Below are 11,319 nucleotides of genomic sequence, written 5' to 3'. Positions count from 1 at the left end.
TATCTATCTATCTATCTATATGGATTATATTGATTAGATGTTATATTTTTAGATTTAAAAAATATCCCAAACATTCGTTCCCTCTCATTATTTGTCTTGTCTTTGAAGTCTACCTTTGACATTTATAATACAATTACAAGATTACAATGTTTTGAATATATTTAGTATTTTTATTTAAGAAATACTTTTCAGGTTTAAAAAAACAAGCTTGAAATGGAAATTCATAAATTGTAATTTTTTATACTGTGTAGGTATAAAGAAACCCAGAGACTTATAGCCCACTTCTGATTCAGACCACTTCACACTTCCATTCATTACTACATCACAGTCCCCTGGCGGCCAGAGCGGGGATGACAAAATGAGAAACACATCATAAACCAGTAAAAGCTTGCTGTATGTCATAAATATGAGCTGGAATTAATACACGAGTGTAGGCTATGGAATATAATTTTATGTTTTATATGACTTTTAAATCTACCCGTAACTGGTTTTGTATTACCAGTGTACTGAATTAATTGGCCCATTACTTATTTTGGATCATATTAAAAATAAATCTATATTACTTTTTTTTCTCTTTTGTTTGAGAAAATGACAGTTTTATAAAATTAAGATCATTTGACGAATAATTAAACTTTTATTTGACCGGAAACGACCAAGTCTTGGCTCGGGTGCGTGTATGAAATATTTGTCCGGTGATGGAAACTCAGGAATGCATTTTTCCCCCTCTGTGTGTGCGTCGCGGATATCGCTCTGACTGGCTGTGAGGTAAGACGATAAGTCCGCCCCCTCTCTCCTGCGGCCACCCCATTGGTCCAGAGGAGACCTCAGGATGTCCTCTGGTTATTTAAATAGCGGTTGTATCGGCAGGATAAGTCAGAAGAATAAGTCCAAGCACCGGAATAAATGCCGGACAGGAGCTCATAGAGACTTTTCAACTATCGACCCAACACTGAAGAGCTTGTAAAGGAAGAGACACGGGATACATAATCGGAGACGCAAGGACTTTTTCCCTCTTTTTTTGAATCTTTTTTTCTTGAATTTTCATTTAAAAGGTTTGTAGACTGTTTTTATTCCGTATTTATTAATGATAAAAATGAAGCTTATATGTGTCCATTAACGGAGTGTTTGTCATCCTTAACAGAGATCCCTTGAGATTTGGAGATCATGTTGTGTGGCATCTTTCTGCTGTTGATGCTTTGGACTTGTGAAGGCGCAATACTGGCAGGTAAGAATGGAAAATATTCATTAACAGTGTTTTTACCTGTAAAAACGTTAGAAGTTGATCCATGTTTAAAATAATAATTTCTATGGGACATTAACTGTAACTGTGGTATTCAAGTTATACATCACACTCATCTCATGTTTTAATAATATTCTGTAAAAACAGTTATAATCTTATAATGTTTTGCTGTTCAGGCTGTAATTATAGTTCTAGTAAATATACTTTATCTCATTACTTTTGGGGTTTTTTGTTTTTATGCATTTTCATGCACACTGTCATTATGAGAGAAAAAGCTGAACAATGCTTTTCTTTTCTTTGACCGCAGAGAGCCGGGATGATAACAGTGTGTATGACTTATTTGATCTCGCCCGGGTAAGCAAGAGACAAAACGGAGTGAGTTTGGTCAAAGGCGCAGATCCTTACAGCCCTGCATACAAAATCCTGAACCCAGACCTGATCCCCCCGGTCCCCGACAGCTCCCTCAGGGACCTCCTCGACTCCATCCAGGCTGAGCGGGGCTTCCTCCTCCTGGTGAACCTGAAGCAGTTCAAGAAAACCAGGGGCAGCATTTTGACCATTGAGAAGAATGATGGATCGGGACCCATTTTCGAGATCATTTCCAATGGGAAGGCAAACACTCTGGATGTGGTCCTCTCCACCATGGATCAGCAGCAGGTCGTGGGCATTGAGGAAACAAATTTGGCCACTGGGCACTGGAAGAACATCACATTGTTTGTTCAGGATGACCGTGTGCAGCTTTTTGTCGGCTGTGAGGAGATCAATGTATCAGAGATGGATTTGCCAATCCATAAAGTGCTGACCCAGGAGGTGGCAGACATTGCCAGGCTCAGGATTGGAAAGGGAGCTGTGAAGGACAGATTCATGGTAAGATCTATAGTTTTTTTTTTAGCTCAGATGGAAAACCAATTACTGTCTTATGATGAAAAATAATATTAAGTGCACCACATTTCGTGCTCACATAATAACTGATGTAAGAAAACAAATGTTTCATAGAGTGTCTCTTAACTGGAATTTATTGTCCCTCAGGGAGTGCTTCAGAATGTGCGCTTTGTCTTTGGGACCACTCTCGATGCCATACAGAGAAATAAGGGATGCCAGAATGGAGGTAAGTCTGAAAAATACATCAATTGCCCTTGACTGAGTGGATCTGCATAATACACAAGTGTGTTTGGACTACCACATTGTTCTCCAGTGAACAGAAATGTATTTATTTTCTCTCCTCTTTCCCACCCGGCAGCTGCCTTAACTGATGTCATGACCCTGGAAAACCCGGTCAACGGCTCCAGCCCTGCCATTAGGACTGATTACATGGGCCACAAAGCCAAAGGTGAGCACTCTCCTCCCCAAAGAGAGAGACAAGTTTGTTTCTCTGTTCTACTGTCCAGTCTAAACTTTAAGAGGTGAATTTATTGGGCTCTTCTCTCCAATATTCAGATCTGCAGTCTGTCTGCGGCTTCTCTTGCGAGGACATCGCCAGCATATTCAAGGAGCTCAAGGGACTCGGTGTGGTTGTTAAACAGCTGTCGAATGAGCTCCACAGAGTGGTAAGCTCCAAGGGCCATCAGGGTCTGCTCTTTGTCATCATTCACTCTCTCTTTTCCTCTATGTCTTTCACTCTGCTTCCAGTTAGCGCATTCCCAGTGCGTAGCCACTTGTCGTTGTAATGGCAATCCATGGCCAGGTTCTTAATGAGTCCCATGTGAATACACAAATATGTTTGGCCATCGGTTGCATTTGCACTGCTTCGCTAGAGTCAAGCAATGTCTTAATCACAGTGTCGGTCAGTGATTCATTTGTACTGGAACTTTGGCAAAGTGAAAGTTTTCCATCCTCCATCCTGAGCACCCCTTTCTCTCTCTCTCTTCTCCCCCCCAGTCTCAGGAGAGAGCTCCGCTGATGAATGAAATTAACATCCACAGTGGAATATGCATCCACAAGGGCATCGTGTACAAGGACAGAGACGAATGGACCGTGGACGGCTGCACCGAGTGCACCTGCCAGGTAAGTGTCATCACACCTGCTGGAATGCAACCTTTAAACATGTCAGGAATCAGCTGAGGAAAGACGTCGCTCTGTTTCCTATATCCCTGCTGTAGTGAAGTGATAATAGTGTTTATGTTAGCACCTCCCTTCATAATCACATTGCTTCTGTCTGAAAGCCATCAACACTTCTTCTCAAGTATCAACAAAGCAGCATGGGGCCTTTTTCCCCTCCAGCAACATCTCTTGAAGGTTGTTCATGTATTGTGTAATTAGTTAGGCGTTAGTGGGAGAGTGTTAGTGAGGATTATATTTTCTATCAACACAACAGGAGTGTCATATCCCTGATAAAGATCACTCCATCATGAAATATAGCAATTAGGCTTGGAACAGTACCAGTAGCCAGTCAAGCAGTTAGCTCACTCATTATTCTTGTACTGATTTGATCGTTCCTCTATCCAGAGATCTGCTACTGTGTGTCGCAAAATCTCCTGCCCCCTGATCCCATGTGCTAACGCCACCGTGCCCGACGGAGAGTGCTGCCCTCGCTGTCGTAAGTTTCTTTTTGAATCTGCTGCACCTTTCATTACTTTAATCAGATTTTCTATATTTTTCTATATCTTTTCCACAAGGTAACAATCCCCATACTTTATCTTTTTTACCCCTGCAGCAACCTTTGACGAGGACGGTTGGTCTCCCTGGTCTGAATGGACCCATTGTTCGGTGACTTGTGGTCGAGGCATCCAGCAGCGCGGACGCTCCTGCGACCGCATCAACAGCAACTGTGAGGGCACCTCTGTCCAGACCCGTGACTGCTACCCCCAGGAATGTGACAAACGCTGTAAGTCACTCAGCATTCTTAAATCAGCCATTGTGATAAGAAATATTCTCAGTTTAAGAGCATGAGGAATTAATTGTGTATGTATTGCTCACAGTCAAACAGGATGGTGGTTGGAGCCACTGGTCTCCCTGGTCTTCATGCTCTGTGACCTGTGGTGAGGGGGTCATCACCCGCATACGCCTCTGCAACTCCCCCACACCCCAGATGGGTGGCAGTGACTGCCAGGGAGAAGGACGTCAAACTGAAATCTGCCAAAAAACACCTTGTCCTAGTGAGTTAAACTTCAATGGTTTAAAGTATAGTTTAAAGTATAAAGTGTGTTAGGTGTATGAATTCAGGGAAACATACTGAATGTTGTTTTTATGATACTTCTTAGTCGATGGAGGTTGGGGACCTTGGTCACCATGGGACACCTGCACTGTTACTTGTGGTGGAGGAATCCAGTCCCGCAAACGTCTCTGCTCTGACCCTGTCCCCAAATATGGAGGAAAGGACTGTGTTGGTGATGGTACTATGTCTCAAGTGTGCAACAAACAGGCCTGCCCTATTGGTAAGCATTTAAGATTTGACACACATTAAAGAAAGAAATAATTTCTCGCAACAGATTGTTTTAATTATGAATTATTTTTCTCTACAGATGGTTGTCTCTCCAGCCCATGCTTCCCCGGCACAAAGTGCACCAGCTTCCCTGATGGCTCTTTCAGGTGTGGCAAGTGTCCACTAGGCTACACTGGGAACGGTATCACCTGCAACGACATTGATGAGTGTAAAGAGGTCCCTGATGCTTGCCATACACATAACGGAATCCATCGCTGTGAGAACACTGAGCCCGGTTACAACTGTCTGCCCTGCCCCGCACGTTTCTCCGGTTCTCAGCCCTTTGGAAGAGGAGTGGAACAGGCAACTGCTAAAAAACAGGTTTGAGTTATTACTTACTCACTATGCTTGTGGTTAGTAAACTAGTTGCTTGCATTGTTTTAATTCTCTGTCATTTTCTTTAGGTTTGCAAACCCCGTAACCCCTGCCAGGATGGTAGCCACGACTGCCATAAAAATGCAAACTGCATCTACTTGGGTGTTTACTCCGAGTCCATGTACCGCTGCGAGTGCAGGCCAGGGTATGCCGGTAATGGCCGTATTTGCGGAGAGGACAGTGACCTGGATGGATGGCCAAACACTAACCTGGTGTGTGTGGAGAACGCCACCTACCACTGCAAGAAGGTAGCCAGACCCCACATGAACAGAAATACAAAAGGCCATTATTACCCATCTGGACTCTATTATCGTGATGATTGCCTCCTTAACCACTCCTTTGTTCCTTATAGGATAACTGCCCCAACCTCCCCAACTCTGGCCAGGAAGATCATGACAAAGATGGCCTGGGTGATGAATGTGACCATGATGATGACAATGATGGGATCCCCGATGATAGGGTGAGTCATAACAGCAGCTTATTTTAGCCCCAAACTGCGCTTTCCTCAGAGACCAAACATAGCAATCAGCAGTAGCCATCCTTCCTTTGGGCAATTGGAATGTAAAGTCTCTATGTTTGTGTGCTTTCCCCAGAGAGTCAGAGTGGAAAGCAAGCAGCATTGGACTAGTGTAATATAATTTCAGCATAAAGCCAGAATTGAGACGAGGTGGCTTATTGCCCATAATTCTTAGTGTGGATTTGGAAAGTTGGGCAAGAAAAATGCTGTGGTAAAAATTACCAGCTTGCTTGCAGTGGAATATCACATTCCTGTAAAAGTCAGAGAAAAAACAAGGCTTGAAAAGCAGAGTTTGTTCCTCTAAAATAATATTTCTTTGAGTAATGACCCATTTTAGTCATTTAATTGTTGCTTTTGTATTTCTCTATAAATTTAGGACAACTGCCCAAAAGTGTACAACCCTGCTCAGTATGACGCAGACAGAGATGATGTTGGTGACCGTTGTGACAACTGTGTGTTCGAGGCTAACACTGACCAAACCGACACTGACAACAACGGAGAGGGTGATGCTTGTGCTGTTGACATTGATGGTGATGGTAAGGGATTTCTCCAATTTTCTCTCCAGCTATCTTTAATGTCTTTCCTTAGCCTTACAAAGCATTTGCACAGTCCTGAAGGCTAAGACAAGTATGTTTTGACTCAACAGGCATTCTGAACGAGAACGACAATTGCCCATATGTTTACAACGTGGACCAGAGAGATACTGACAGGGACGGGGTGGGAGACCATTGTGACAACTGCCCTCTGGAGCACAACCCCGATCAGGTAACGTCAGATCTTATTTTTCTATTAGAAGCCGTCCTGGGTAACATAGGTGGATCTGTCATGTAACTATGCAGAAGCTCCCTGTGGACACAGTATCAAGGCCACAAATTGCACCTGCTTAAATGAAAGAGAGGAATGTGACAGCTTTGAGGAAAAAGAATACAATGCTCCCTCTTCTCCTCTCTATTCACTTGTCTGAAGGGACATTGCTTGCATGCCTGAAAACAAGGGGCTACATTTAATTCACATCCTGAGTAGCATCTCTGTTATACTGAGGCTGGTGAAAAACAGTGAAGGGAGACATTTGAAGTGAAGACAAGAGTCTTATAGTGTGAGAGTCGGTCTTTGGGAAATCTCATCTTAAAGGAATTCTGTTGTCCTACAGATCGACTCTGACTCAGATCGCATAGGAGACAAGTGCGACAACAATCAGGACATTGACGAGGACGGTCACCAGAACAACTTGGACAACTGCCCCTACATACCCAACGCCAACCAGGCAGACCACGACAAGGATGGCAAGGGTGACGCCTGCGACCATGATGATGACAACGATGGCATTCCTGATGACAAAGACAACTGTAGGCTGGCCTTTAACCCTGATCAGGTGGACTCTGATGGTGAGTCTCTCAATCTTGTCTTCTGAAAGATTGGTGCCTTATTTGGCTATATACATTATTTTGTATGGTTTAGTTTTAAAGCTCCTTGTCCACAGTTTTCCATCTTTGAGACCATGTATATTTTCCTCACAGGTGATGGCCGTGGTGATGTGTGCAAAGATGATTTTGACCAAGACAATGTTCTGGACATCCATGATGTGTGCCCGGAAAACTTTGCCATTAGTGAAACAGACTTCCGCAGATTCCAAATGGTTCCTCTGGACCCCAAGGGCACATCCCAGATTGATCCCAACTGGGTGGTCCGGCATCAGGGCAAGGAGTTGGTGCAGACTGTCAACTGTGATCCTGGCATTGCTGTTGGTACGTAATAAAGAAACAGACATCTCACTGTAGGTGCATGGACACAAAATATTAGTGAACCAATTCTAAACCTTCTCTTATCTTCTATCTAATTAAGGTTATGATGAGTTTAGTGCAGTGGATTTCAGTGGAACGTTCTTCATCAACACGGACAGAGATGACGACTACGCTGGGTTTGTGTTTGGCTACCAGTCTAGCTCGCGCTTCTACACAGTGATGTGGAAACAGATCACGCAGACCTACTGGTCCCACACACCCACAAGAGCTCAAGGCTACTCTGGCCTGTCAATCAAAGTAGTCAACTCCACTACTGGACCTGGTGAGCATCTGAGGAACGCCCTGTGGCACACCGGAGACACCCCAGGACAGGTGAGAGCAGATTCATTGACTCAGGGCTCAGATATAATTTAACATAATTTTCTTATTTTAAACATTGCAATATAATAATAATAATATTAATATCCCTTTCAGGTTCGCACTCTGTGGCACGACCCTAAGAACATTGGCTGGAAAGACTTCACTGCCTACAGATGGCATCTGACCCACAGACCCAAGAATGGACTTATTAGGTGAGTTCAAAACCTCTCTGCTCTGCTCTTTCATTCCATTACAAATCTGCATCATTTAAATGAAATGCCAGTGAGCTCATGCAATTACATTTTCTTTTTTCAGAGTGGTCATGTATGAAGGTAAGAGAATCATGGCTGATTCTGGAAACATCTATGACAAGACGTATGCTGGTGGGCGACTAGGCTTGTACGTTTTCTCTCAGGAGATGGTTTACTTCTCAGACCTCAAATATGAATGCAGAGGTAAGCACATAAGTGATGGTTTGATATTTTAAAAAGAATAGCTTTATCACCATAGACTTTATTTGTGACGTGTTTTCTTTCATTTCTTTCAGATACATAATTGGACCACAGAGCCTTCCAGACAGAATGGGTCTTGTCAGTATGAATATATAACACGAGACCTGGATCGATATCTCTTTAACTTTTTCTTTTGAGAAATGCACATTGGAGGAATGACGAGCAAGTGAGGTATACTGACCTCAGGACATTAAGCCAAATGAAAGTTCAATGCACCACTGCACCAAACTCAAATTATGAGCGCAGCTCTGCTCAGAAGAAATTGGCCCTCACTTTATTGCTCTGATCTGCATTGAAGGGGGGGCACATTTTATTGCTTTGCACACCTGAACTGTTGTTGGTTGGCGGTATTCCTCTGTGGATGAGGGACCAAAGGGAAGAGTGTTCCATGTTTTTAATAATTTTTTAATTTTTTTGAGCATTAATATACATCTGCTGTGGACTCAAAGATACTTGTGTCAGCATGAAGAAGGCGAGGAGAGAACTTTCTTAGGCTGGGGTAAATATACCCCTTGAAGGAACTGTTGAGGGACCATGGACAGTATGGACGGACTGTTACTATCAAAGAGAGTGAATGTTGTTTGTGTGTTTGTGCATGTGTGCCACCCAACAAGCATAGTTATGAAGACAACCGCATTAATTCTTTTGTTTTGATTTCTCTTAATGACCCCTCAACCCACTATCATGCAGACCATATATGAGGTCTTGTATTTAGCCGAGGCTTAGGGCTGGCCCAAAACAATCGTCTTCTCAGGAAAGAGCACTAGAAGAAACGAGGAGAGCACAAAATTCAGGACAGCACAGGGCCCCAAAGCAGGCACACTGAACACTGCTTTGGAACAGTAATTATTAGCAAATATTATGTTAATATCTCTAATTTTTACTGAAAGTGTCAAGGGACGTAAACAGCAAGGGCCAGTCTATTTCCTTCACGAGTAAACTATTGTAAGTATGGCTGTTTGTATTTACTTATTCATCACAGAGGCTTTCATTCTTGCTCATCTCTGTATCTTGCCATCTTAAAATGTGGTCAGCAACCTATTCTAATTAACAACAATAAGTATCCGCTAATGGCAAGATACAGCATTACATTTGACCTAAATGGAAAAAAAACCCAACATCATTTACACAGTATCTCTGAATATTCTGCTTTTGCACAGTGTGCATGACTGGTGTGCCTGAGCTTGTGTGTACATTTCTGACAAGGGGAAATCAAAAGAAACCCTTTATGTACAAATATTACCTCATTAATTCTTTTTGTATTGGGGCCAGCAATACACAAAAATCACTTGTCTTACCAACAGAGTATAAATTGGTTGGCTTATTTTTTTTTTTTAAGCAAGAATTTAGTATCATTTATATGCTGTATATAAGATATTTTTGTAGCGAAAGAAGCCCAAACAGGAACGTAAAGGATTAAAGAAATGTTGTCTTGACTATGTTGTGCTATATGTGTTTCCTGTGCATTTTTTGATAAATTATTATGTTTGTTGTATGTTGAGGGTATTTCATTGTGTAGATATATGCTATTTAAATAATTTATCTAGAAGCGTAGCCTCATATGGAAGCGTTTCTGTCTGTATAAACTTATTTGCACACTGACATGAGGATGTCTTTGTTATTTTGGTTTTTGTATGTCTTTTTTTTTTAATTATTAGTGGAGCTTTTATATAAACTTTGTACTATAGTTTCTACCTAAAGTGCTGTTTATATTCCAACCTGGTATTTTGTAATGTCAAGTGAACAATAAACACTTCATGGAAAAAAAGTACCTTGGTCAGTTGGTGTCTTTTTGGGCAACAATGAAATACTCCGCCTTTTTTCTCAGAGATTTTTGGACTTCATATCTCCTTTGATTGAGGTCTTCTCCATAGAAAAAGCAAAGGGAATCGAGCCATGCCGTGTCAAGCGACTGGAATCCATTAGTTGAGTCTAGTGAAGCCTTAGAGAAAGGGAGTATCCTCGGGAGTCAACAGCATGAAAACTCAACATGAAGTATAACCCACTTAAATAGCACATCCATACAGATCTAATTACACATTACACAGGCATCTCCTTCCACCTTCCACATGAGAGGCAGACATAAGGAATTTTGCACTGAACTGGGGAAGTGAACTTAAGTTATAGCTGTGGTCCACTCTTGCCAGCAGGAATGTGCATTGAAATTCCATAGTTTTCATAAAAATGTCTCAATAAAACGTGTCAAAGTAGATGAGGTCCACAGAGTAAGCCTGCAGCTTGCTGACTGTTGAGCAGTAAGACACTGCAGTACATTATCAGTAAACAGAATTGAGATCTTTCACAGGGCCAGAAAGAGCTGTAATCTAAGGCACTAGAGAGGCCCGTTCCAGAAAATCCAGACAGTCTCAGTATGCCGCAGGTCTCTTTACATTAGAAGTGACCTCATTCTTACCATAGTGAGCTCACTGTGTTTCCATTACCCCACATAAGCGGTATACTGAGTCATCCCCTACTTAAAATATATAAATATATTGTGTGAATTACACATGGTATTTGTAAAATGGACAAAAATGCTACACATGCTGCATATCTATCTATGAAATTATCCCAAATGTATGGAATTAGTAAAAAAATCAGTCTAATCTAGTGCGGTCAGTCTGAAAAGTGTTTGCGTGTGCTGAGTCTGTTAAGATTCCTGGACAGATAGTGTGGCAGGTTTCACTGATAGCAGAGCTCTCGTTAGGGTTTGACCTTGGAGGCTTACCTGGCCGACGTGTTTTCAGTCCAGAGGAATGTCAGATAATTCCTAGTGTTTAGACGGGGTCAGAATGTGTGGGTGAGGCGAAGAGTGAGACGAACAGGCCCGTAGGTGTCCAGTGCCAGGAGAGAGGTCAGCCAGGTGCAGACTAGCTAACTCACACTGTGCAAGCAGGATCGAATAGGAACCATGTCAACAGCTTTGCAAATCTCCCATACAAACCAGAAAGCATATTTCTAAAAGCTGGCCATCTTTTGTCGGTGGAATCCAGTTTCTTTAAATGAAAATTAAGCTGGAAAGAGGTGACACAGGGTCCAGTTTCAGAATATCCTACTAATCGGACCCTGTTTGAAGGAGTTCACCTGCAATAAAAGGAATGCTGAAGTGGATCTGACTATCACTGCTGTGGAGCACACATCATCCCTCCGTTCTC

The 11,319-nt window shown here is 42.3% G+C and overlaps 1 protein-coding gene across 1 annotated transcript; it reads left to right on the top strand.

Annotated features, from left to right (window-relative positions):
• Window positions 1-862: 862 nt before the first annotated feature.
• LOC118336764 (thrombospondin-1-like) lies at window positions 863-9,935 on the top strand. Its single transcript, XM_035673463.1, has 22 exons — window positions 863-1,052; window positions 1,142-1,225; window positions 1,548-2,107; window positions 2,270-2,348; window positions 2,481-2,570; window positions 2,678-2,787; window positions 3,119-3,244; window positions 3,686-3,776; window positions 3,894-4,064; window positions 4,159-4,335; window positions 4,441-4,614; window positions 4,702-4,982; window positions 5,066-5,284; window positions 5,389-5,496; window positions 5,930-6,089; window positions 6,200-6,318; window positions 6,704-6,938; window positions 7,071-7,298; window positions 7,396-7,667; window positions 7,770-7,867; window positions 7,971-8,110; window positions 8,203-9,935. Exons 2-22 carry the CDS (start codon window positions 1,165-1,167, stop codon window positions 8,208-8,210), a joined length of 3,507 nt encoding a protein of 1,168 aa, XP_035529356.1. The 5' UTR covers window positions 863-1,052; window positions 1,142-1,164; the 3' UTR covers window positions 8,211-9,935.
• Window positions 9,936-11,319: the final 1,384 nt, after the last annotated feature.

The sequence above is a fragment of the Morone saxatilis genome, unplaced genomic scaffold (genome assembly GCF_004916995.1).
Source record: "Morone saxatilis isolate NCDOM2014 unplaced genomic scaffold, NCSU_SB_2.0 Contig3, whole genome shotgun sequence".
NCBI lineage: Eukaryota > Metazoa > Chordata > Actinopteri > Moronidae > Morone > Morone saxatilis.
Note: the sequence above shows the minus strand (reverse complement) of the source record. Positions and strands in the feature narration are given on the sequence as shown.